Source organism: Rhineura floridana, chromosome 10, assembly GCF_030035675.1.
Source record: "Rhineura floridana isolate rRhiFlo1 chromosome 10, rRhiFlo1.hap2, whole genome shotgun sequence".
In the NCBI taxonomy this organism is placed as follows: Eukaryota; Metazoa; Chordata; class Lepidosauria; order Squamata; family Rhineuridae; genus Rhineura; species Rhineura floridana.
The window spans coordinates 66915042-66942642 of record NC_084489.1 but is presented as its reverse complement, the minus strand read 5'-3'; the positions used below and the strand labels follow the sequence as shown (position 1 = coordinate 66942642).

Here is a 27601-nt window from a genome sequence, read left to right as displayed (position 1 = left end):
TATCAGCCCATCATTACCTCAGGCGCTGGTCCACCACTTTGTCCTGTTCCGATGCCAGATCATGCAGAGTAAAAGTCAAGGCAATTTTAAGGATAAAGCTCCAACGAAGGTTGGGAGCAGACTGAGGCCTTTTATGTCTCTGCCTGCAGACTACCTCTTCCAGGCTCCACCCCCTTGAGAGAACTTCAGAGCCTTAAAGAGCCATCCCTCTGGCCTGAAGATGAGCACTACTCCTCTGTTCCATAGTCTCCCTCTGTGGACAGACTGGTGATGTGTGATGGGAGGAATCCGATTCTTCATGCTCAGAGGAAGGTGCCCATGGCGGTCTATGCTCTGGCCCTGTAACCTCTGTTGGTCTGGGAGGTTCCTTTAGGAGTTCCTGCCCAACAGCATCAGGTGCAATGTTTTCTCTGTTGTCAACGGTCACCTCTGAGCACTGATCTGGCTCCCCACCTGGTGCCCCTGCAGCCTCTCATTCTGTGTCCCAATCACTGCTGGATACAGGGGTCAAGGCATACCTGCATAGCCTCTCTTGATTCAGATCTAATGGAGGGATAGAGCAAGGTGTCATCTGCATTCTAATAACACTGCTCTAAAACCCAGGATGACCACTCCTAGTAGTTTCAGTCCCTTCCAGAAGTTGTTGGGCTCCAACTCCCATCAGCCCCAGCCAGCACGGTCAGTGCTCTAGGACAGGGGCTCCCAAATGGTGATCCGTAAACCACCAGTAGTCCACAAGCTTCATTCAGGTGGTCCGTGACATGTCTGTACTTGAAGATGAGAGATGGCACATTGATTGTATTATATACTCGTATTTTAATGTCACTAGAAGCTAAAATGATGAAACTGAGGTTATCATACTTTGGACACATCATGAGAAGACATGATTCACTAGAAAAGACAGTAATGCTGGAAAAAACAGAAGGAAGTAGAAAAAGAGGAAGGCCAAACGAGATGGATTGATTCCATAAAGAAAGCCACAGACCTGAACTTAGAAGATCTGAACAGGGTGGTTCATGACAGATGCTCTTGAAGGTCACTGCTTCATAGGGTTGCCAAAAGTCGTAATCAACTTGAAGGCACATAACAACAACAGCAGCAAACATTCATTCTCATTAGTAGGTGACCTGATTCTCATTTAGTTTTCTGTTGTGTGACAGTTTACTGTTTATACAGTAGGGCCTCGTTTTATGGTGCTTCGCTTTACAGCAATTCGCTAATACAGTGGTCTCAGTTAGATGCCATTAGACTAAAGCCCCACTCATACGGCGCCTGTTCCGCTTTTATGTTGGTTTTCGGGCATCACACTCCATTCTATTCAATGAGTTCTGCTTTACAGCAGTTTTCGCTTTACAGCGGGGGTCCAGAACGTAACCCACCATATGAGTGGGGCCCTACTGTAAAAGCTAGGACAAATGCGTGCTTAGGAAAGCAGCTAACATCTATTAACAAACGCACTCAGGGTAAGCTGCTGGAAGCGAGAAAGTGGATTTGCTACGGTTTTTGCTGAGAACTTCTGTGTTCACACATCACATTAAGCCATAGTCATTGTTTAACTGTGGTTTAACACAAACAAGCAGCATGCTGGTTCATGCTGCTTAAAATTCCCATTCCTCACCATGCTGGGGGCAACAAATCACAAGTTTTGGGTTTTTGTGTTATCCAAACCTGTGCTTGTGGTTTGTTTCCCTCCAAGTTAAACTGCAAGCAGTAAGCCAAGGACAAATCTTGTTTGTGTGAACCAGGCCAGTGAGTACAATTTAAAAGCTTTGGGTTGTATTCAACTAACTTTTGCTCAGAGTAGATCCATTGACATTAATGGCTAACTTAGGTCCATTAATTTTAATGGGTTTCTCTGAGTAAAAGTTAGTGGACTACAACCATCTGTATTCCTAGTGTAAATATATTGTCAAGGTAGGCTTCCCTGTCTCCCCAATATTCATAGCATAGCTTCTTATAGTTTAAAAATCTAGTTAAGTTAATCTGAGAGAGAGAGGTAGTAAAAGCAGTGTGTATTACAAACCTTTCTCATGAAATGAATGGTTTGTGATGGACTGTTTTATAAGTGGGGTGCTTTGCAAGGTCCTTATCCATTTCCAGACTTCCTGTGTTAGTTACATTTTTACGCAGACCTTCTTTCAAGGAGTTTACAGGTGTGTCTATGGGGTTATCTAGCCTCAGTGAGAGGTTCAGCTAAAAACGTGTGCCTTACCCATGTAGGATAGTTATAATTGCCCATATACAATGTTACAGTTTTCTTGGAACCTCACCCATATTAGACAGCATTAGTTGATTAGAATATGATAACCCATACAGGCTTTGTTCATTATAGCAAAACCTTGGAAGCTTATGAAAACAGTTACCTGCTGTGTGATTTCAGCTGCTTTGAGTGGCTGAACATGAGACTGAGGCTAGAGGTGCAAGGAAAATTGCTGATACCTGTAGATTATGTTTATTATAGCTAGCCAGATGACATGTTTGTAACTTCTTTAAGACAATGAACACAGTAAGCTTCTCTCAGTATCGGTGCTATTAAAATGTACCAAAGGTAGCCTGTTGATATTATGTATGAGTCCAAGGAGCAGACTTATTGAACTTTGGCTTTCTACATGAGTAATAAAAAGTGCTACGTAAATATATATCTTTCAGCTAAATAGATTCTTGCTACATTGTTTGGGGTGAATTCCTTCTGCGGCATATACTTTCTGTTGGCATCGTTTATTGTTTTCTATATTCAGAAGAATATTTTGACTTGACTGTAAGTGAATGAAGATGAAAAAGGAAGATGTAGCAATGCTAGAAATGAAAAGCATGCAAGTAAGTCAGCAAGTTTTCTTGTTTTAATTTCATGTTTTGGCTCAGCAGTTGGCAGGATTGGAATCTTTTAGATGTGTACTTGTGTAAGTTTCAGTATAAGAAATCAGTACTAACCATATAAACGTCCTGTTTGCATGAACGCAAAGGTGTTTTGCTACTAATTTGAGGCAGGGGTTCCCAAACTGTGGTCCATGAACCACCAGTGTGGTACACGAGCTTTATTCAGGTGGTCCACATCACATCTGTGGGTTTGTGACTGAAGATGGGAGATGACACATCAGTTGCATTAAATGTTCATATTGACTTCTAATTGTATTTTGCTTCTTTTATTTCTTATATTGTATTATTGAATCTGAATTCTATAGAATGCATTAAATATAATATATAAGAAATAAAATAAGCAATAAAATACAATAAATGTGATGCAGCATCTAACACAGTGTATTACAATTGCTACAACGGGCAGAAAAATAGTGGTCTACCAAGACCCTCAAAAATTTTCAAGTGGTCCACAGTGAAACTACTGTATTTGGGAACTACTGTACCATCTTAAGGAAAGTAGCAAGAAGTGGTCGTATATGATTTACAAAGATACTTAAGGTATTGACTTTTGAGGAGTTAACAAGTGTGTGGGATGTCTAAAAGAGAACTAGAGTAGTTATTGAAAAAAGCCACCCCATCTTTTTGTGTGTGTGCTTGTGTGTGTGCATGCATGTGTGCTGAAGGAACATGGTTTAACAAATGTTTTGGCTCTGCTTGATAATTAATGGTAGTATTTTGCCTTCCCTCACTTAAATAATTTTAACAACTGTAATCTTGTTATAGTTGCATTAAAAGTTATAAGCAAATGGTAAACTTTGGTTCCTTGTTCTGTTGTACTGTGTTCTTCAGTATCTCATTGTTACTTTTGTGATTTTCATTTATTCCTGCAGGATTGGTATTGGTATGACTTTTGTCCAATGTAGTTGGCCCTTCCAAAATTGTTTTCTTTGATGATGTTCCAAATAGTTATTGAGAGGTCATTGGGATTTCTGTTGCTTGACTACTTTAAATCTACAGATAATTTTTCTTGTGGCCTTTTTGTAATGTCTTTCAGTTTTCCTCAGTATTACTCAGTGCTAGGATATGTGTTTTCATATAATAGGTGATACTGAACTTTTTTTTAAGCTCAGATATTATAAATAATTCACCAATTCCCAGTGATAGTGGTGGTTGTGTCATGTGGTAAACTATAAATACAGAGTTTGGGAATTGCAGCATCTGAGAAATGGGATGCATGGTAGATGAAGAAAATCACGTGACAATGCAGAATGTAGGCTTCAAATAAACATCCACGACAAGAATAGCAGTAGGTTACGGGATCTGGTAGATAGCTCTAATGCTGTAACTTGATTTAAGCATAACCAAAGTCAAGATCCAGGTATACCCAGTGCTTCTAGAATATAACTTTTAAAAAGGTTTTTCAAAAAGAAAAAGCAGTTTGCTTCAGAATGTGTGTATTGGCAGCCAACTAGAGATTTATTGATGGCATTTGTTTTTGCCAGAAATGCAGCCAAATGGACAGAAACTACAACCCCAGAAAAAGTACTTGGGTCTAGCATATAATTACAGTACTTGTTCTACTGCCACAATTGAAAACTGGCTACTTCTCCTCTGAAGATGGCATTGGGAAAGAGCAACATGTGTTGAAGGAGTAGTGAAAGGAGGTGCACTTATTTCTTCTTCCCCTTTACTTCAGCCATAGTTCCAGATCTATATGTTGGTGATAAATGTTCCTCAGGTGATTGCTGATAGCTCTTCTACGAATTCCATAATTAACCATGAATATTGAATGAAAGCAATGATTTGAACTTCCAAGAGGGTGAAGAAAATATAGCAAGTAGTCTTGGTAATAAGTAATGTAATGTGTCAATCCCATTTTTAGCCATTGACTCAGTAATAAAAGATTTAAGCTGGGTGGAGAACATGATGTGGCTGATGCGCTGAATCCCAACCCTCTCCCCTGCTCCCCATGGGCCATTCTGACAGGTGGGCAGGACTGTGTACATGTCAATCACCTGACACCAGGTGACCTAATGGGGCTTGCTGTAAGCATCAGTCAGATGATTGGCCCTTACAGAAAGTCCCACTTTGGAGTTGCATTATGGAATTCCTGATCAGCCAATCTCAGTGGGGTTTGCTGTAAGCATGATCAGCTGATGGGTGTTTTATAGAAAGCCCTGCATTGAGCAGGGACTGGCTGCATGAAGTTCCCAATCCAATTGGGTCTTGCTCTGAGTGCCATTGTTTTACATGAAGCCCCACCCTGGACAGGGATTAGTGCACGTATGACAGCCAGGTATGGGCCAAGTAGATGTGGTATGGGGAAAACTGCATCTTGAACCAAATTAATACATAAGGGCCTAATTTGGTCCACAGGCCAGAGGTTCCCCCTGCTGATTTAAGCCCATGTATAATTATGCAGTCGGACTGTGATAACCATCTTTTTCCTATTAATCTTATTTCTTGCATATTGCTATTTTAGTAATGTTGTTCTGTAATAGATTGCAGGAATTTGTGGGCAGACTACAGTTTAAAAAACCCAAAACTTAGACCATCTAATGAGAGATGACTCTTGACAAAAACAAAAGGAAAGAAGTGCAATACTGCATCATCTGATGGCTTTCTCTCAGCTTTATATACTTCAGTTTAGCTATTGGTGCATATCCCACATTATAATAATCCGTTCATCAGTCTTTGGTTTTTTATGGTTTCCAGTACTTTGCAATGAATAATCAGGCAGCTGTTTCGAAGTAATGGCCAGTTCTGTATGTTCCCGTTTTACTGCATCTTTTGTATATGTTAGTCATAATAATGGATCTTGGCTTATAAGACATTTATAGTTGCCTTTTTTAAATTCAAGAATTTCTTTGTGGCAGACTATGCATTTTGCTTGTGTTGTTGAGCATGGGCACAAAAAGATTGTCACTGTGTTACAGTTATGCCTGATATAAGGTGCCTGATGTATCCATATCCTTGCTGACAAACACAAATCAATTAGATCAGTTCACTGTAGGTAAGATAAAGGGCAATACATTTTTCTGCTTGAAGTGCAGCAGCACATAGCAGTCTCCCCCCCCCCATGTACACACAAACCACGGTGCATAGTAGACTAGCAGACATAGTGAAGAGAAGTTGAGCTTTTGGGCTTCCTGTAAGCATATGATGAGAATAGGCTGCTGTTCTTTGGTTCAGATGGGCCTTTGGTCTGATCCAGCAGAATTCTTCTTATGTTTTTATGTTACTGAAGACCAGCTAAGTTATTATGGCACCTAAGGCAGAAATTGTCCAAGTACCTCTCTCCCTCCCTGGCAGTAAAAATATAATAATTAAATAAATAACAATTTGCTACCTTTTCATGGTATCCCACATCAACCACCTGAAGTGGCAGCCTCAGTTCTGCCTAATAGTAGGGCTAGTATGAGTACCTTTATGCTAAAGTTGCAACTAAGAATATTGGCAATTAAGTTTTAAAAGCATAAGGATTTTCCTATGAGGTGCTTCAGCACTCAACTCGTGAACAACTCTTTGTCAATCATTTGCTGTCTTTTCCTAAAGAAATCCAAAGTAAGAGAGCAGCTCTTAACCTAAAGCAGGATGTGGTCACTGACAGAATTTTGGAGAGGAAACTTAAACACTTTAGCTTAACTTAACCACCAGAATTACTGTTTGTGAAGCTTAAGAATTTGCTGCTCTCTTCCATCTCCAGTATTTTCCTCATTTCATTACTCTGCTGAATGTTCAAATCATTCAGTGCCTTTCATTACTTAAAAAAGGCACTAGCAAGTTATTTCTCCTCTAATGCTACCTTTGTAGAAGGAACGAGTACTTAGTCTGTATTTTTTCTGCTGAAATAATAGGTAGATCAAATCAGTTGGATGGGGGAATAATTAGGATGCAATGCATAATTCAAATAGTTTTCTCTAACCCACTTCACTAGTGTGGGGTTATGCTAAGGTTTTTGTTTGCAGTGTTGCTGTTTGATAACATGCAGAGACCCAATGCATTTTCAATGAGTCTGTATTTTGTAAGTACTTTAATGAGGTACTATGCTACTCTAGATCCTCTGTGGCACAGAGTGGTAAGCGGCGGTAACGCAGCCGAAGCTCTGCTCATGGCCAGAGTTCGATTCCAACGGAAGGAGGAAGTCAAATCTCCGGTAAAAGGGGTCAAGGTCCACTCAGCCTTCCATCCATCCGTGGTTGGTAAAATGAGTACCTGGCATATGCTGGGGGGTAAAGAAAGGCCAGGGAAGGAACTGGCAATCCCACCCTATATACAGGCATACCCCGCTTTAACATTTGCAATGGGACCAGAGAGTATACTTAAAGTGAAAATAAACGTTAAGTGAAGTAATTGTCTTCACTTGTAGTGCACGCAATCACCACTAGATGGCAGCAGCATCATGCCAATAAAGTATATGTTATTGCAAAGCGCGTGAACGTTAAGCGGGGTATGGGGACGAATGGAGCATGTACGTTATAGCGAGGCAACGTTAAGCGGGGTATGCCTGTATACAGTCTGCCTAGTAAACGTCGCAAGACGTCACCCTGAGTCGGAAACGACTCGCACTATAAGTGTGGGGACACCTTTACCTTTACCCTTATGCTACTTTATTATCCTATTACAGTTTTTAAATGAGAACGTTCTCCAAAGAGTTGCTGTTCTGGCTGGTCCTCTGAATACTGAGCATGATTTTATAATTATAAAGTGTGAGTGAATATTGCTTTGTCAGATGTAAACTATTAATTCTTACCATCTCAGCTATGGGAAGCTGCTGGTTGATGCATTTACTTACTGATGAGGGCAAAACAATAAGTGATGTATTTTATTAGTAAAATTCTAATATTTACATCCTACCTCTTTTGAGCAAGCCCTCAAAATAAAGTGGTTTAAAAAACAAATGACAAAATACAAAGCCATTCATTTTAGTAAATCATATGACTCGATCCTCTCTGTTAAAATGCTGCTGCTGAGAAAGCTAGTGACTTAAAAATAGAGGTCCAGACAACTTTTATATTTGTTTGTTTATTATTTGGACTTATAGCCTACTCATCTCTAAATGGTCTTAGGGTGGTTTACAAAAACAACAAAATTAAAATAAATGAAATAAACATTAAAATGAAAACCCAACCAAAAGAACTGCTAGATGAGTATTCAAGGGCTGCACATGGCCACTTTTAATTAGTCTTCTCTTTCTTGGCTTATTAAAAGAAATTATTCTCAGCTTTGATTTTACACATTTGATACACTGACCTTTATATTTTACTGCAGTGATGGAGAACCTGTGGCCCTCCACATGTTGTTGGAGTACAATTTCCATTATCTTTGACTGTTGGCCAAGCCATGAGGCTGATGGGAGTTGGAGTTACACAACATAGGTTGGGCCATAGGTTACAGTTTATGCAAATGATCTGTGGCTTTAAAGTAGAAAGATCTGTAAGGAAATGTATTAGAAAACGTTCAGTATAGTAGTAGCTCAGCTTTTGTGTTTTAATACATGAAGACACATAAATGTAACATCTAAGAACTGCATGATGTATGGAATCACCAAAATTATCTCACTTGTTTGTTATCAGTTATAGCAACAGCTTCTCTTCTGCACAGTATGTCTGCTTTGTCCAGAATTTGAAAAGCTTAGGTTCTCTCTATATGACCTTATGTCAGGTCATTGGTCCATCCAACCCAATATTGTCTCCAAATCACAGGTAGTCAAGAACGTCACAGCACTGATACTGCTAATGTCAAAGACTGAATCTGGAAGTGTCTGCATGTACAACACCAGTTCTGTGAGTGAGTTATGGTAGTTGTTCCTTGTGATTAGTGCCTTCAGAGGAGGCAGAAGCCAAGTATTTTTGGGACAGCAAAAGTGTCATACAAAAATGAATCAACACATTCTCTGGGGCAAGCCACATGAGGATTCCCTTTCAATACAGCGCATCATGAAGAGCAATATGGTTAGTAGTTCATTTGTTGCTGAGGTGTAGCAGGGAATTGAGAGATACTAGAGATGCTAATCCACTTAGCCCCATGCTTACAGTATCTTTGTGGCTGGACATATCACGCTGGAGTGTGGGAGAGAAGGCTGCTAGAATAATTTTCCTCTGAGAGGAATTTTAATTAGATTAAATGATTAATTGGCCGATGCTTGCAGCTTAGCATAATGCGTGAGAAATATTTTAAATAATGCAGATTGGCTTGTGTTTAAAAGATGGACTATATATCAGCCTAAATAAGTTTCTCTTTATACTGTATTTAAAATCACTAGGACAAGAAAAGTTGTTGTACATGCAATCAACACCATTAAATCAAAATAAAAGCATTTGTTGTATGGAACAACTTTCAACAATTCAAACCACGTCTTGAAATTCAATGAACTGTCATACTGTGAACAAGGTTAGCAACTGCTCACTCAGAGGTTTAACACTTGAAAAAAAGGCACTACCTCCTCCTTGTGAGTGTTTGGTGACTGCAGGGATTACTTGGTTTCTGTCATGCTTCCCCTAATCTCTGTAGAAGATAGTGCAAGATTTTCTTACTTGGAAACTTCTTACCATAATACTGAGTTAAGAAAATATATAGACTTCCTTACCTTTGGTTGATGTTACTTACCTTTCTGATGTACCATAAAACTTAAAGATTTTTTAAAAAAACTATTGTAACTGATCCTGTGATTTTTTTTGGCATTGGTTGAAATAGGACCAAGATACAGGATTTGTTTTCTTCAACCCTCTTGTTTTCTGTGTCTTTTTATTTTGATGGATGGAGGTGAGTGGGGTTTCTTTCTGCTTTGGTCTTGTAAGTTCATCCAGTAATCTAGTTTGCACATCACAGTAAACCATAGTTAAAATAAATTTCCCTTGGCTCCTGCTCATGGTTTGTTTGGAAAGCAACAAACCGTGACTCTGGGAACAGATGACATAAATCAGCCCATAGCTTGTTTCCCAGCAGGAGCAATGGAGGGGCGAAGTACCTGCGATTTTCAGCAGCGTGCACTAGCACACTGTTCATTCACCTTAACGCACAGTTTCTTTTAAGTGTGGTTTAATATGACATGCAGACCAGGACATTGCTTCACTTTCTAGGAAGACAGAATAGAAATTAATCTATTGTTTCATCTTAGGTAGACTAGAATATTGCAGAAAAGTTAACCAGCTTCGAATGGTTTTGGTTAGCTCACTATGCAGCGCTAAAGAACTTCCCGTCTCCTTGTCCCTCTCTCTCTCTTTTTATTTTTGTGTTCTGTGCAGCATAATGTAATATAAACTTTCAATCAAAATTAGTTTGATTTCAGCAGTACTTAAATATTCTAAATTTGTCATAGAGCTGCCTTTGATGTACTTCATATGTGATCTCTGGTATTGTGTAGCTCTGTTTCCAAAACAATACCTTTGTTTATGACCCAGAATGTTCTTGAGTTACCATACCTGAAATTAGTATGAATAAAGTCTCACACAATCACATTTCACCACATGAGTGAAAGACCACATTTGAGCTCAGTTGTTGCTAAGCCTTTCTGTGATTTCTCTTTTAAACAGAGCAGAAAGACGTTGAACTTTCATCTTTAGAATGTGGAAGTACAAGAGCTTGTTTTGCTAAAATACTGCTGGCATAGGGTGATTCTCCAGTGCACAAGCATCATCTGGAATGCATCATGGGTAGGCAAGGAAGCTGGCATTGTCCTAACTGAATTAGGATTGCCTTGCATCACAACTCTAATTTAACAAGTTCAGACATTAATTTGTGGCGGTCAATTGATCACTGTTCCCCAATACAGATTGTTTATTGGTTCTGTCTGTTGTCTCAGCTGTTTGTATATCTTCCTTGGGGATCATTTATGAGTTATTAATATTTTAAGTAAACAAAACTAAAAGTCATTCAGTACTCACAGATCTGTGCAGAAGTGTGACAGCAGTGTAGACAAGCATTTTCATTTCTGTAACTGATATGAAATAACTAGTGCAGAGAACAACCTCATACAGAGTCTAAGAATAGGAGCAGCTTTGTTTTGCTGATAAGGTAGGACAAAGGTGCAAAGCAGGCAAGGAGGATGAGGATTAGCAAGGTGAATGGGAAGAGAATCCAAAAGATGTGGATCATTCTGTATGTGTTGAGAAGCTCAGATTTAAGGTTTCTTAATAGTAGGCAGTGAATTGAATGACTGGTGGTGCACTCTCAACATTGACAGTTGGCACACGCAGGTGGGAAGCCCGCCTAGCCTAAGCTGACTCGGGAGGGGGGGAGTGGTTGCTGAGTCAACGACTTAAGAGTCGTGAAGTCACATATAGCTAGTTCTGGAGAGATGCTGAGTTCTGAGTAAGCGTAGATAGATTTATGAAGCACACTGAATTGAAGCTGTCTCTTACTACAACAAAAGAAAAAACCACAACAGTGTCTGAATCCTGCAACTTCGGGCAGGATGGGGGGCTGCTACACAGCGCATTTGCTCTGATTACTCAGAATTTGGGCTACAGATCTCTATATTATAATTATAAATTGTACAAGTTAATCTGTTATTTCCATAATACCACAGTAATAAAGGTATTGTTTTTGTTGTCACCTTTCTTTATGTATCACCTTATTCCACACAGTATCTAGGCAATTTATAGTATAGCATAATAATGGTTATGTTGTACACATTTCTGCCTTGGGCTCCTTCTGGGAGGAAGGGCAGGATATAAAATAAATAAATAGATAAATAGATTGGAGTGGGCAGAAAAAAATTACAAAAAAAGGAAAAGAAAAAATCTAGTGTACTTGAAGTAGTATAACCACATACACACAAAAACTGGAATTTATGATGCAGGGAAAATGCTGTTATTTTCCTTTCCTTTTTTGAAAAGTTACTGAAAATAGAATGAACCTCAGTCACTTTAGGCATTAGGCATTTTCCTGTTTCATTTTAACAGAAGTAAATCAGACCCTTGATAGCTCAGTAAGTGAAATGTATTTTTTCTTAAAACTACATAGGAATTGAGATGAAACCTCACAGAACAGCTAATCCCATATTGCTGAGGAGTACATGATATATTAAGTGGTTCAGGTTTGCTAAAAAAAATTAGAAGAAACAAAAATCTTCTCAAAGTATATGTAACGTGTAAAATAGAAGGTTTGGAAAACAATTAGTGGAATTAGTGTTGAATTAAAGCATTGGGCTCGACTTCCGGGAAGGGTGACTTCGCTTGTGCCTGCTTTTGAGACGGGCTCCCGCCTCAAAAGAAGCTTATTCAGATATAAATCAGTCAGAACATTTTTTTTTTGACTGATGAAATTTCTCCCAGGCAGGGAGAAACGTAGAGATCAACCTCAAAAGCCTGTTTTTGTTGGGAGGACTGGATTTCATTAATTTATGAGAAAAGGTCCAGCCAGCAATGCCGGACAGACTTCCGAACAAGCTCTATCTGATTAATGCGATACGTTTATCTTTTCTTCAAAGAGAAAACGGACTAACAGGCAAGCACCCTTCTTTCTATTATTTTTTTTACTTGGTTTAAATTGTTGCAGCAAAAAGAGATTTGTCAAATGAATCAGCTTTAAAGAACTTCTGGGTGAGCTATAACTCTTCTCTGTTATTCACGAAATTAACAGCTTATCTCTGTTTCTATTGCAAAAAGCTGTCCTGGAAGTGCATTCTAAAGATATAAACAGAAGAGGGATTTCTATTCCGAGGAACATTATATTGTCTGGGACTATTCTCTTTTTGGTCTATTTTATTTTGACGAATCTGCTTCTTCACGACGCCACTAACTGTTTTGATGCTGAACTAAATTTGTTTTGTATTCTTGAACATAGAGAGATAAGGCAGGCTGCTCTGTTTATACTGTGATGTCATCAAGCCTGGAATATTAACCCAATTGTTGCTGAAATAAGAAGTGGTTCTTCTTTATTTTTGTTTTGTTTTGTTTTTGTGGTTTTAAAAATGGCAATCAAGAAAGTGGCTGAGAATCTGGAAGTAATTACGTTTCAGAAAATAATGGATGAGATTGAGATAACGAAACAAACCCTGCGACAGGGCAGTAAGGAGCTGAAAATGGAACTGAGCAAAATGCCGCAGGAGCTTAAAGAAATAGGGGATCCTGTGAGAGAGGAGAATGAGATCAGAGATGAGAAAAGAAAAAATAAAGGGAAGATACAAGCCCTGGAGATTGGAACAAATGTGGAATTGGAAAAAGATCTGGAGTTTATGGATATTAGAAATAAAATCTACTGTTTGGAATTTAACGTTATCTCTGAAGAAGTTAATGAAGATATTAGAGATAAAGTTATCAATGGCTTGGATAATCTTCTGGACTGGAATGACGTGATGGAGCTTGATATAGAGAAAATCTATGGAATTAACTGCAGCCATGTGACAATGGAAAAACTCTCAAGAGATGAGCCAGTGCATTCTGTAAAAAAGAAGAACAGAGATATGACTTTACAACAATATTTCAGCAACTTATTCAGAATCGATGGCAAGAAAATATTTGGGATAGAGGAAATTCCCATCAGACTCTTATTATATGACTATGGCTATGACAGCAAGATTATTATGGAATACTGATAATGGAAGATTGGACACTGAAATTACTGGACTTAACAGGACTATTGAAGATGGAAGATGGAATTAATATGGATAATGGAATAATGGCTATTGAAATTATTGGACCTAACAGATTTTGATGAGATGGATTAATCGATATGTTTATTTGGAGAAAAATTGATAGATATATTTCTTAAAGAATTGAAACCTCTCTTTGACTTTTTGTGGAAAGAATAAAGTAATGTTTATGAGATTTGATGATTAATTAAGATAACTACTGGAGGAAAGTGATTTTATAATATAATTTAAGAGACAGGATTGTTATATATTGTAGACCTATAACTGATTTGATCTGCGACAAATGGGAAGTCAACATTTTATTTTTTTGTTTAATCATTTTTGTTTTGTTTTGTTTTTTGTCTTTGAATGTTTTATGATTTTGTTTTGTATGTTTTATGAAAATTTGAATAAAAATTATTGTAAAAAAAAAAGAATTAAAGCATTGGGCTCCACAGTGACATCCTATGGTGGGCAGTCTCCTAATTGTTCAGCATTTATAAAGAAACAGAATTTGAGGTGTTCTGTTTTCTGTATTGGTAGCAATGTTTTTAAAACATGTGGTCTAATTTAAGTAATTCCTCTGAAGGCTACCAGTAATCATATCTAAATGTTAAAAGTTTTGTTCAGTGAATGGTTTGTCAGTACCTGATGCTACAGAGATGCTAAACCTAAACTGACACAGAACTGATCAGTCATCTGGATGGGATATAACTGGGAGCCCCACTTAAGAGTAGAGTGTAAAATGTTGAAGTTGAGTGTTCTTATCATTGATAACATATGTGCAGAATTCCCTAGGGTAGTATATGAGAGTTCAGAACTACCAGACTGCTTTGTGGACTTGGTGGAGCTTAAAAATATTTTGTAGTTGCTGCGAATTACTGTAACGACTGGCATAATGCATTATTTAGAGAAATGACCTCCCCATCAATAAATCCTGTCCCATTGCCATGCTGATCTAATCTACTAGATTAGAACAGTTAACCAATTAAAAAAATCTTCCTACAGTGCTGCACTTCTGAATTATGTTTGTGTATTAAAAGCACTGGAACTCTCATTTGAATTCACAATGCCAAATATTGTGTTTGTTGCTGTAATACTACCATAACATTGAAGTAAAATGCAATTTTCTTTATTGCAGCCAATCACACCACCAAGCCAAGGAAGGCCAGATTCACCTGTTTACGCTAACTTGCAAGAACTGAAAATATCTCAGTCTGCACTCCCACCTTTACCCACAAGCCCTCCAATCCAAATTAATGGGGAGTGGGAAACCCATAAAGATACTACAGGACGCTGTTACTATTACAACAAAGGAACTCAAGAGAGAACCTGGAAACCTCCACGGTGGACTCGGGATCCAAGCATAAGTAAAGGAGACTCTCTGAATCAAGTAGATCAAGAGGTAAGTTTAATTGATGCTAACAGGCTGTGTGAATGAGTTACATGCATACAGTAATGACGGACAAAACTTCCGGGTTTTTTTTAAAAAAATCCAGTGGTTTTAATTTTGCCACCGTACTTGTGAACTATTCATTGAACTTTTTATTTCAGTTTCTTAAGGAGGATACCAAAGCCCACACAAATGAAAAGTCCTTATTTATGCAACAGAAACTCTTTTCCCTAATTTTTTATGGGAAAATTCCATCTTAGACTACAGTGGTGATGTATGCTCTCACTGGACTCATTCACATGTTGTGGTAAGCCAAACTGGCTTCTTCGGACTACACAGACACATGGGCTCCTGAAACGGAGCTCACAGCTGTTTTGCTCCTCTCTGGTCTTTTTTACTCCTGAACCACACTGAGCTAAGTCAAGGTTTGTCTTAGCATGTCTTCTGAAGCTTGGCTTGTGTTTAAGCTCTCTCCTCGATAACCACAAGTTGTAACCAATTTATTTATTTATTTATTTAATTAAATTGTTATACCTCCCACAGCCGAAGCTCTCTGGGCGGTGTACATCAGGATAAAAATATTTCATATACAATTAAAACGACAAAGTCAAGCATGAACAACAATAAGGGCATACAACAGCGACTGGAAAAGTTAAAAACATAATTAAATCCATACTGAAATACCAATAAATAGACAATACAAATACTAAAATACAAACTGTTTTTTTAATACAAACTCAAATACTAACATACTGGGATGTTAGGATGTTAAAAAGCCTGGGCAAAGAGGAAGGTTTTCACCTGGCGCCGAAAGGATAGTAGCGTAGGCGCCAGGCGTACCTCATCAGGAAGGGTGTTCCAAAGTTCGGGGGCCACTACCGAGAAGGCCCTCTTTCTTGTGGTTGCCTTCCGGGCGTCTCTCTGAGTAGGCACCCGGAGGAGGGCCTTCGATGTTGATCGCAGAGTACGGGTAGGTTCATATCAGGAGAGACGTTTCATCAAGTATTGCGGGCCCGTGCCGTATAAGGCTTTATAGGTTAAAACCAGCACCTTGAATCGGGCCCGGAAACATATAGGCAGCCAGTGCAAGCAGGCCAGACTCGGTGTTACATGTTCTGACCGCTTAGTCCCAGTTAGCAATCGGGCCGCTGCATTTTGCACTAGCTGCAGTTTCCGAACTGTCTTCAAGGGCAGCCCCACATAGAGTGCATTGCAGTAGTCCAATTTTGAGGTTACTAGAGCATGAATGACTGAAGCAAGATGTTCCCTGTCCAGATACGGGCGTAGCTGGGCCACCAGTCTAAGTTGGTAAAAAGCACTCCGTGCCACCGAGGCTACCTGTGCCTCAAGTGACAGGGATGGGTCCAAAAGGACTCCCAAGCTGCGCACCTGCTCTTTTAGGGGGAGTGTAACCCCATCCAGAACAGGTCGAACATCCATCATCTGGTCAGGGGATCCATTTACTAATAGCATCTCAGTCTTATCTGGATTGAGCTTCAATTTGTTCGCTCTCATCCAGTCCATTATCGCGGCCAAGCATCGATTTAGCACTTTGACGGCCTCACCTGAAGAAGATGAAAAGGAGAAGTAGAGCTGCGTATCGTCAGCGTATTGATGAGAACGCACTCCAAAACTCCTGATAACAGCACCCAGCGGCTTCATATAGATGTTAAAGAGCATGGGGGACAGAACTGATCCCTGGGGAACTCCATATTGGAGTGCCCAGGGTACCGAGCAGTGCTCCCCAAGCACTACTTTCTGGAGATGACCCGCCAGATAGGAGCGGAACCACTGCCAAGCAGTACCTCCAACTCCCAAATCCGTAAGCCTCTCCAGAAGGATACCATGGTCAATGGTATCAAAAGCCGCCGAGAGGTCGAGGAGAATCAACAGGGTTACACTCCCTCTGTCTTTCTTCTGACAAAGGTCATCGTATAGGGCAACCAAGGCCGTCTCCGTGCCGAAACCGGGCCTGAAACCCGATTGAAATGGATCTAGATAATCGGTTTCATCCAAGAGTGCCTGGAGCTGGGTTGCAACCACCCTTTCCAGGACCTTGCCCAGGAATGGAACATTTGCTACCGGCCTGTAGTTATTGAGATTTTTAGGGTCCAGGGAAGGTTTCTTCAAAAGCGGTCTCACTACCGCCGCCTTAAGGCAGTTCGGGACCACTCCCTCAAATAGTGAAGCATTAATCACTTCCCTAGCCCAGCTGGCAGTGCCATCCCTGCTAGCTTTTATTAGCCAAGAGGGGCAAGGATCCAACACAGAAGTGGTTGCACGCACCTGTCCAAGCACCTTGTCAGCGTCCTCAAGCTGCACCGATTGAAACTCATCCAAAAAAAATGACCAGACTGTGCTCCAGAAACCTCATGTGAATCAACTGCTATAACATTGGAGTCTAAGTCCTGACGAATGCAAGAGATTTTGTCTTGGAAGTGCCTAGCAAATCCGTCACAGCGTGTTCTAGAAGATTCAATCATGTCTCTAGGGCCAGAATGTAATAGCCCCTTGACGGTCCGAAAAAGCTCCGCTGGACGGCAGATAGAAGATTGAATAGAGGCGACGAAGTATTGTTTCTTTGCCACCTGTACTGCCCCAAAATACGTCTTACTGTAGGCACTCACCAGTGCAAAATTGCATTCATCAGGAGTCCGTCTCCATCTGCACTCAAGCCGTCTCCTATATTGTTTCATCGCCCTCAGCTCCGGAGTATACCATGGGGCTGTATGAGCTCTACAAAGGAGAGGGCGCACAGGAGCGATTGTGTCAGCTGCCCGGGTCATTTCCATATTCCACAGATCGACCAGGGTGTCAACAGGAGCGCCAGTCTTACCAGCCGGGAAACTCCCCAGAGCCTTTTGAAAACCATCAGGATCCAATAGCCTCCGAGGGCGGACCATCTTAATAGGTCCCCCACCCTTGCAGAGGGGGAAAGTCGCCATGAGTCTAAACTTCGGCAAGCAGTGATCTGTCCATGACAAAGGAGCTGATGTAAAGCCCCCTAACAGATCGCTATCACCATGTCCAGTTGCAAAAATTAGGTCCAGAGTGTGCCCCGCCACATGGGTCTTGGGACAGCCCCATGGTTGTCATGGAAACCATGAAGTCCTGAGCTGCCCAAGATAAGACGGTCTCGGTGTATGTTGACATCACCCAGTACCACCAGTCTAGGCGATCTCAACAAAACATCCGAGACCACCTCAGTCAGCTCAGTCAGGGAGTCTGTTAGGCAGCGGGGTGGGCGGTACACTAACAGAATCCCTAATCTGTCCCTCTGGCCCAGCTCAAGGTGGAGACACTCAAGGCCAGTAGATACCTGGACATGGTAATTGAAGAGGGGAATAGAATTCCTATAGACCACAGCAACCCCCCCCCTCCCCGACCCTCTGACCTACCATGAAGCTGAACCGAATATCCCGGTGGGCACAGCTGAGAGAGACCAACTCCTCCCTGCTCACTCACCCAGGTTTCAGTCATGCATGCCAGATCGGCTGCCTCATCTACAATTAAGTCGTGGATGAGGGGGATCTTATTATGTACCGATATGGCATTAAAAAGCAGCATCCGGAGATCAGAGAGCTGGCTGATAGGACATCTCGCATACTTGTGGCTGCGTGGAAGACTGGAACACGGCACAGCCGTCAGCTGTCTGGGCCGAGTTCCCCTCACCTGGCCAGTCTTGCACACAACGTGATATCTCCCTCTACCCGTCACTACGCGAATTGGGGCCCCCACAAATTCTTCCTGTCTCTGATTCCTCTTTCCCAGGCACATAATGTAAAAATTCACCACACACACTTACAACATACAGCATACGTCACACCTTGGCTACTGTTTGTAATTAACAAGGAGAGCACCAGTTCAGATGGCACACTAAGCCAATCCTTGGCTTAGTTTAGCATGTGGCATGAGTCAGAAACACTGGGGAGGATCAATGGGGCTTCAAGGTTATCTTTGGGAACCCACATGTTTGTGCAGTCCTGGTTAGCCATGGTTTGGATTATAGTAATGTGTGAACTAGACCAGAATATGGTAAGAGCAAGGGAAGGCCGACAGACTAATGTTATGTCTATAATGTGATATTACTGTAAGAGCTTGTTTCCTTTACCATGGTACAGTAGGACTCCACTCATACGGCAGGTTACGTTCCAGACCCCTGCCTAAAAACGAAACCTGCTGAAAAGCAGAACTCATTCAATAGAATGATGCCCGGCGCCCGAAGAACACCGTAAAAGCGGAACAAGCGCCATATGAGTGGGGCCTTACTCTAATTGAAAGTCACTGTATTAGCGGAACGCTGCAAAGCGGGCCTCCAAAAAGCGGGGCTCTGCTGTATCTGGTATGATTTTGAAATTGCTTCTTATGTCTCGTAGTATGTGTAGATCTTTGCCAAACATTTCAAAAGCAAAAGTTTCTAGCATTTTAGTGTTGTGACTAATGAGTCATAACCTTAGAAGAAATAAGACCTTAATTCTGATGAAATGGATCTGTATGTCCAATCCATAGTACATGAGTTATTGACAGGGATAATGTTGTTATGTGCATTCAAGTCGACTACGACTTATGGCGACCCTATGAATATGCGACCCCCACTGCATCTTTCGTGAACCACCCTGTTCAGATCTTGTAAGTTTAGGTCTGTGGCTTCGTTTATGGAATCAATCCATTTCTTGTTTGGCCTTCCTCTTTTTCTACTTCTTTCTGTTTTTCCCAGCATTATTGTCTTTTCTAGTGAAACATGTCTTCTCATTATGTGTCCAAAGTATAACCTCCGTTTCATCATTTTAGCTTCTAGTGATAGTTCTGCTTTAATTTGTTCTAACACCCAATTATTTGTCTTTTTTGCAGTCCATGGTATGCGCAAAGCTCTCCTCCAACACCACATTTCAAATGAGTTGATTTTTCCTTTATCCACTTTTTTCACTGTCCAACTTTCACATCCATACATGGAGATTGGGGATACCATGGTCTTTAGTGTTCAGTGATACATCTTTGCATTTGAGGACCTTTTCTAGTTCTCTCACAGCTGCCCTCCCCAGTCTTAGCCTTCTTTTGATTTCTTGACTATTGTCTCCATTTTGGTTAATGACTTTGCCGAGGTATTTGACAAGTTCAGTGTCCTCATTGTCAACTTTAAAGCTACATAAATCTTCTGTTGTTATTACTTTAGTCTTTTTGATGTTCAGCTGTAGTTCTGCTTTTGTGCTTTCCTCTTTAACTTTCATCAGCAATCGTTTCAGCTCATTACTGGTTTCTGCTAGTAGTATGGTATCGTCTGCATATCTTAAATTACTGATATTTTTCTCTCCAATTTTCACACCTCCTGCATCTTGGTCCAATTCCGCTTTCCGTATGATATGTTCCGCATATAGATTGAATAAATAGGGTGATAAAATACACCCCTGTCGCACACCCTTTCCTATTGGGAATCAATCGGTTTCTCCATATTCTGTCCTTACAGTAGCCTCTTGTCCAGAGTATAGGTTGCGCATCAGGACAATCAGATGCTGTGGCACCCCAATTTCTTTTAAAGCATTCCATAGTTTTTCATGATCTACACAGTCAAAGGCTTTGCTGTAATCTATAAAGCACAGGGTGATCTTCTTCTGAAATTCCTTGGTCTGTTCCAACGTATGTTTGCGTATGATCTTTAAGATGCGCACCTTAACATGGTGAGGGGGTTTGAGAGCGTTGAAAAAGCTGAGAGCAATGCCGTCAGGAGTCTAGACCAAGAGGCGCACCCAAGGCGGAATGGTCAAAGCTGAGACACCAGACTAAGAGGCATCCAAACTCAGAGGAAGGCGATGGTAAACCACCTCTGAATATCTCTTACCACAAAAACCCTATGAACAGAGTATCCAAAATGCAACACGAGATAGTGCTGGAAGATGAGACCCCTAGGTCAGAAGGCACTCAGCAAGCTACTGGGGAAGAATAAAGGACAGGGATAATATCAGCAACCATATAGAAGGTGGAAAGGAAGGGGTAGAAAAGAGAGAAAAGAGGTGTTAATAGCTTAAGGAGGGAGGCAGTGTGAAAGGTATTTTAGTGCTTATGGCATTATTACTTTTTGTGTGTAACATTTTTTCTTATCTCTGTTCTAAGGAACTGTCCCCAGTTTTATTTGCTGACATTCTTGTCACTTCAGTATTTATTGTGTTGCAATACTGGTATGTCATTTGACAAGCTTAAAATTAGTTAAACATTTTTAGTTTTGTTATCTTAGGTTAAATAACATTCACAGATCTGTTAAAGCTAATTTAGCAACAACAACAAAATTAAAGTTTGTAATGAGGGATGAAATGCTTCTGTCAAATTTAGATGTTTTGGAATGTTGTTGCCCAGAGCATCTTTTAAAATCTTTCAGGGTTCATCTCTGGATTTTTAAGTTATTCCCCCCCAAATGGAAAGAGATTATAACAGAGTGATGTACACATTAGCTAACAAACACTTCAAATTCCCTCAATGAATAAAAAACTAGAAATTAAGAACAATTCTCATAAAACATCCACTTTTAGCTAGCAAACCTTGCATTAACTAATTCATATCACTAAAAATATCAGACAGCAAAAATACATAGATACAAAACACCAAGATTTTAAACCAATTACATTTAACATTTATTTATTTATGTAGGTATTTATTTATTATTTGGTTTATATCCCGCCCTTCCTCCCAGCAGGAGCCCAGGGTGGCAAATATCTGTCAAAGCAGCAGCATTACATTAAGTCAGCAGAACACAGAAATTCCAGGTACCTTAAACTCAAATCAACAATTGCAGAAAACCTGACACTTTTGAGAATTTTGGTACTATGAAACTTTGAGGGGTTTCATAGTACTGAAATTTCACAGTATTGTGAAATTAATGACATGCTTGTAATGGTCGCTGCTCTTATTTCAGTTTCACTTGTAATGTGTGGTTGCACTGTAGATTTGTGTAATGGTGTTTTATTATCATGCTCAGTGATCTCTAATGTGGAATTTGTCTTTTTCATGGCTGCTGCACACTGGTCAGTTATTGCGGGTTCTGACCCTGCTAGCATATATGTGAATGGACAGTTCTCCTATAGAGGGATGCAGTAAATGCAATCCCTTAAGGATCAGTATTAGAACCTGTGCTTTCTAACTTTTTCATGAATTATCTAGAGTTAGGGATGAGCAGTGAGGTAGTTCAGCTTGCTGATGAAAGCATCTGGCTGGCCACTATGAAAGCAGGGTGCTAAATTAGATGGGTTGGCCTTTTCCAGCAGGGCTCTCTTTATGTTCTTATGATGATACCAAATTGTTCAAAGTGGCTAAAACAAAAATGAATTGCTAGGATCTCCAAAAGAATCTTTCCAAACTGGGTAAGTGGGCAGTAAAATAACAAATGTGATGCACTGTAAGCAGGTGTAAAGAGGTGCACATTGGGGCAAAAAATCCTGCTCTCTGCTTCCTCTTCCTTAAGCAGTTATTGATGAATAAGAATTCTTTTCTTATCTGATGACTGTTAAGCTTACTTAAGTCCTTGATGAGGGATATCAGAAGTTTTTTGAAAGTCCAGGTAGACTCCAAGGTTCAATCTCAATACCGGTTGAGCCTCGGTGGGTTACACTCAGTGACATTCTCGGAGCAGCACAACCTAAGAACCCTGACTGTACTCCGCAACTCGGCTGTAGTTTGTTTTGAGGCACAGCTTTTTTACTTTTCCATTTTTGCAAACTAGGCTTTCCTAGTGTGCTTCTTGTTGCATTCTGAAGATAAGCAACTGCTGCAGTTGGTGGACAGTGGGTAATAAGGTGAGTTGCCTGAGGACAGGTTGAGTGATGTACGTCTTTACAGGGATTACTGTGAACTAAGTCAAAGTGATTGTAGTGGAACATGCTTCCAAAAGTTTCAGGATTCACATGTTGGTTTAATGTCTTATTTTTGTTTAAATTGCAGCCTGTCTTGTCTACATTACTCATATAGTAGCTGATCAGGATCTTATTAATGTATGTGACACTTAGAATGCTAGGTATCCTGTTTCTCTTCATTATTTAGTTTCCTTACCCTCCCCTTCATCAGCAGTTTAGGGTTTTTTACTCCAACTTTTTAATTTTTTTTCATATGTTAGAGCCATTGGTATATCACCTACTTTATCCCTTAATTCCAGAAGTCAACTTGATTTCAAATATCTTCCTTGTTGTTCTTTATTAATCTTTTATACTGCTTTCAGACTATGATCAGCTTTTTCAATCCATCGCCATTGAAGAATGCATCTCTTCTTTTTTTTTTAATTTTAATATTTCTATTTCTTCCCTATCGTCATCACAAAATACTATAGGGGTTTTCCTTGAATTATAACCTTCCATTTCTGTGATGTTAATAATAACTTTATAATGTATAAATCAGACTTTATTTGTTATTTATTTATGTTTAGCAGTTGCCTCATGTGATGAGCCTCTAGACATTGTACAATAAAGCATTAAAACATATAATATACTGTAGAGACAGGGCTGGCAATTAACTGAGCTTTTCTAAGGAAAATAGGAAAAATAAATTTAAAAACATAGATATCAGTGTTGTTTGTTTCAGAGCCTGGCTGAGGACAAAGGATTAAAAATGGTGTGGTGGGCAAGGAGCATTTGCAGGGGATTTCCTGTAAGTGCCCCCCTGCACCCACATTTATCATTGGATTATGGTATTAATTGTTGTATTATTAATTATGACACGCTTCAGTCTTAATAGATCCTATTTGCTTGCTAGTAGAAGGTGTATTGTTTCAATAATCTAGCCTCAGTTTAAATGTTTTTTTTCAACTTTGACATGCTCAAAAAGCATATGAGTTTCATCTGATTAATCTCTTCCAAAAGCTTTCTGTTCAGTAATATCATTTTTCCTTGAAAGTGTATTACATTTTCACTTAGTTCTAAACTCTTTTAGAATTTGAACTAATATCACTTCTCAATACTTCTGTGTGTTTGACCATTTGTAGACCCTTTCATCACAAGAAAACTCCCACATTTCTTCTAACAGCCAGTCAGATAGTCAGTATGGTTCTCCTCCCAAAGGGTGGTCAGAAGAGTTGGATGAACATGGCCAAATGCTATATACCAGTGAACATACTAAGGAAAAGGTACACACTTTTCTTCATCACATATTTTCTAAATTGGTAAAAACTTAGTAAGAATTCAGTAGGTATAATTTTTGAGATCAGTAGTAGAAAAGCATTTATTAGAGACAGCTTCCTTCTACTCCCTTGAAGTTTTTGCACATTTATAGCCTCTGTTCTGTTTGGTTCTTAAGAAACTGCTCATAGGCTATGCTGCTTGTCCAAAAATAAAATTCTGTCATTTATTATATATCCTCTATAAGCATCTTACATTAGAAGCTTTTAAAGTTTTTAATGTGTACAGTAGGGCCCCACTCATATGGCGGGTTACGTTCTGGACCCCCGCTGTAAAGTGAAAACCGCCATAAAAGTGGAACAAGCGCCGTATGAGTGGGACTTTAGTCTAATTGCGTCTAATTGAGACCGCTGCATTAGCGAATCGCTGTAAAGTGAATCGCTGTAAAGTGGGGCCCTACTGTATTGCTGACATTTATTGTCATGTTTGGCAGGTTATATAATTCCATTAATTTTCTCATCTGTGGATTGAAAAACATCTCATTTTCAACAGCCATTTTCCCTCAACCTGTGTTACGGGGCAATTTTTTTTTTTTAAAGAACTCTAAAATGGTGTTTAAAGGTGGTGTGTAATTTTTTCCTAGCTGGAATAAATAGACTACTGCCCTAGTAATGTAGTTACACAATTCTGGGAGGAGGGGTGGCATATAAATTTAATTAAAAAAGAAAATAAACAATATAATTTTCAGTATTTATACTAATTATTTAATAACAATAGTTTAATAACTGTTTTAATTGTTACATTTTTAATGAGCCTGTTTTATTGCATATTTAATTAAGTGTGGATATTTTATCATTGATGTTATAAATAGCTTAGAAGACATATGGCATGTAAGTGGTATATAAATTGATAAACAATATTTGAATTTGAGAAGCATAAAACTTCAGAGATTTCTATATTAAATCGTTTATTGAAAATAACCATTTGCCGGGCTTCCTGGCAACAAGGCAAGCCAGACAAGTGTGTATTACAATATTGCTCTGTAATTCTTGAAGCAATTTGTGAGGTGGCTGCTCTCCATGTTTCCTCCTACAAAAGAGAGGAAAATGACTACCTATGTTTTGTCTCCAGAACAAAGATTTTCTGCTCTGTAGATCTGCTCTGAAGGTGGGAACTTCCTAGAGTGTTGGGGAGGGAAGGCAGTCCCATGTGCTGCCTCAAGAATAGAGCTCTGTACTACAGAAGTCCATTTGGAAACATGCAGACTGGTTGAACTGATCTCCTTCTTCTCCCTCTGTAGTAGTAGAAGCAGAACAGAAAGCAAAAGTAAAATGTAGTTCCATTGTGGGTACCCTCCCTGTCAAACTTGCAGATGGTGTTCCTACTTTGCTTTCTGTCAAACCCCCGCCCCCATAGTAAAGGGAGAAGAACAGAAAGTACAGCAAGAACATGATGGAGTCTCAGATTTGTCTGAAAAATTACATGAGAGACCGCTTTCTAAGATATTTCTTACATTAGGGACTTCCCTCTCTCATGCCATTTCTAGCCTAGTTCTTTTTAGATGCAGAGAGTTCAAATTTGTATTTTTTTAAAAAATTTATTTTTTGCTTTTTCCGGTATCAGATGACAGACATGAGTTACAACCCTGCACTTAAGAACACTGCTACAGACAATGGAACTTCTAAACCAATGCATTTAGGATCATAACCTTTGGAAAACTACTGTTAAATAGTGTGTCCCAGTATAGTGTGGTGTGTGTATTGAAATTTGCCCCAAAGAGCTTCAGTTGAAGGACTTGGTCCCCTGTTGACATGAATATCAATGACATCTTTGTAGAGCCCTTTTTGATTGCACAGGGACTCCACTTGCCCTTGGAACCATAGGTATGCTTTATATTGCAACAAAAATATGCAGAAGGTAGACAATTTTGCACTGCTGGAGAAGTATGTGATTTTTGGTGTATTAATGCCTAGTGGTTTCTGGGTGGCTAGGTATATAGGTCACATTTCATGCTTTTAAGCAAAGGTGTATGTTCAGGATCACTTAACATGTTTAGTTATGCCTGTAACTGTGAATTGCTCCCAAGTGTGTACTCTTGATTTGTAACCTTAAAATGTAGTGGTAGACTATAGAGATTCTATTTTTTAAAAAAAGTATACTGAAGCCAGCCTACCCCATGCAGGATTCTTACCTGAACCAGCTTTTCAAATGCGAAATAACTTTATTTTGAATAAATAACAAGACGACTATTTTTGAAGCTCTGTGACTCAGAAAATTCCAAACGATGACAAGCATTTCCTATATAGGACCTGTTTGGTTTTTTTTAATTTAAAGCATTTTTATCCTGCTCTTCAGCCAAAAAACATATAAAAAAAATAAAAAATCCCAGAGTAGCTTATAAAAGTCAGTGATAACAATCTCTGTCTTCAGATTTATAATCGTAACACAAAAGGAAAAGGAATGGAGGAGGAGGAGGAAAAAAGCAAACTTCAGTGCTACAGATGCGAAGGCCCAGGGGAAAACTGGACAAATTCGGGAAAAAACCGTTTTTTTCCGAAGCCTTTTTTGTTTTTACAAAAAATTGGAAAAATTGAAGAAAACGAAGAAAAAATGGATTATGGAATGTTTTATTTTAGCATGATGAATAAAATGTTTCAATGAATCTTGCCCCCCCCTTTTTTTCTGAGTTCTTTTTATGGGAATGGATGCTTTATGTCTGCTTGACACTGTGGAGGACTAGCAGAGAAATAAATAATTTTCTTTGTTATTAATGCTGATGGTTTCTTCTTTTTTTTACATTGTTTTTTGCCTGCTCCTCATAAACTGGCAAAACAAAAGAGGTTCCTTACAGTTCAGGTGTTCCTTACAGTTCAGGATCTTGTAGATCCATTTGTTACAAAAAAAGTAAAAATTTAAAAAGTAAACTCAATTTGTGATAATTGAATAAAATGTACCTTTAATATACCAAATGTGATAATTTTACGCCAAACCAACTTGTACATAATTACATTTGATGTTCCTGAAGTAACAAAGTGACTTTCAATCTGTATAAAGTGCTAATACTGCATTTTTCAATTTTCCCAAAAATTTCCTTTTTTTCTGAAGGAAAAAAACCCAGAAAAAAACTGTTTTTTTCCCATGGCTTCAAAATTTCTGGAAATTTTACATCTCTATTCAGCACTCTTTTTTAGTTACAGACTTCATGTAATGGCAAGCTGAAATTGAAAGATTTCAAGGAGAGGAAGAGCCAATCGTTGCTTGTTTTTCAGCAGAACAGAGAGAGGTCCTGCACCCCCATGTCTCTCCTTCTCCTATAGCCCAATAGAATGGCTGCTGTAGATGACAGTTGACAGAGAAGCCTTTTTGTTTATTAAAAAAGCCTTTTCTCCTCATTTAGAAATCATCCGACCTTTATATGTAATAGAATTTTAATTCATTATTATTCCAATTTCTTGCAGTGCAAGCTAATGATGGTAAATACACTGTGTATTGTAAATCCAGCTATGTGACCAAAAAATGCTTTGCATAGACAGCCCTTCTCTCCTTGTCTCTATAAAAGAAATGGATATTCTAGACCGCACAGAAAGTGACCATTATCCCCTTATACTTTTGTTAGATTTTAACATTTCTGGTCCTTAGTCAGCTCCCCATCATAATTGGAATGGAAAGGTTCTGGGGTCT

General features: G+C 39.4%; 1 protein-coding gene across 9 annotated transcripts in view; it reads left to right on the top strand.

Annotated features, from left to right (window-relative positions):
• The window catches only part of ARHGAP12 (Rho GTPase activating protein 12), a 100115-nt gene that overhangs the window by 25021 nt on the left and 47493 nt on the right, over nucleotides 1-27601 (top strand). For 5 of the 9 annotated variants that reach the window (XM_061587270.1, XM_061587273.1, XM_061587271.1 and 2 more), the window contains exons 3-4: nucleotides 14577-14840; nucleotides 23788-23928. The exons of 1 other annotated variant lie outside the window; for it this stretch is intronic. In XM_061587270.1, the coding sequence (XP_061443254.1) occupies nucleotides 14577-14840; nucleotides 23788-23928 (405 nt within the window). The remainder of the gene's footprint in view (nucleotides 1-14576; nucleotides 14841-23787; nucleotides 23929-27601) is intronic. 3 more of the 9 variants (XM_061587277.1, XM_061587276.1, XM_061587274.1) reach the window with 1 other exon arrangement.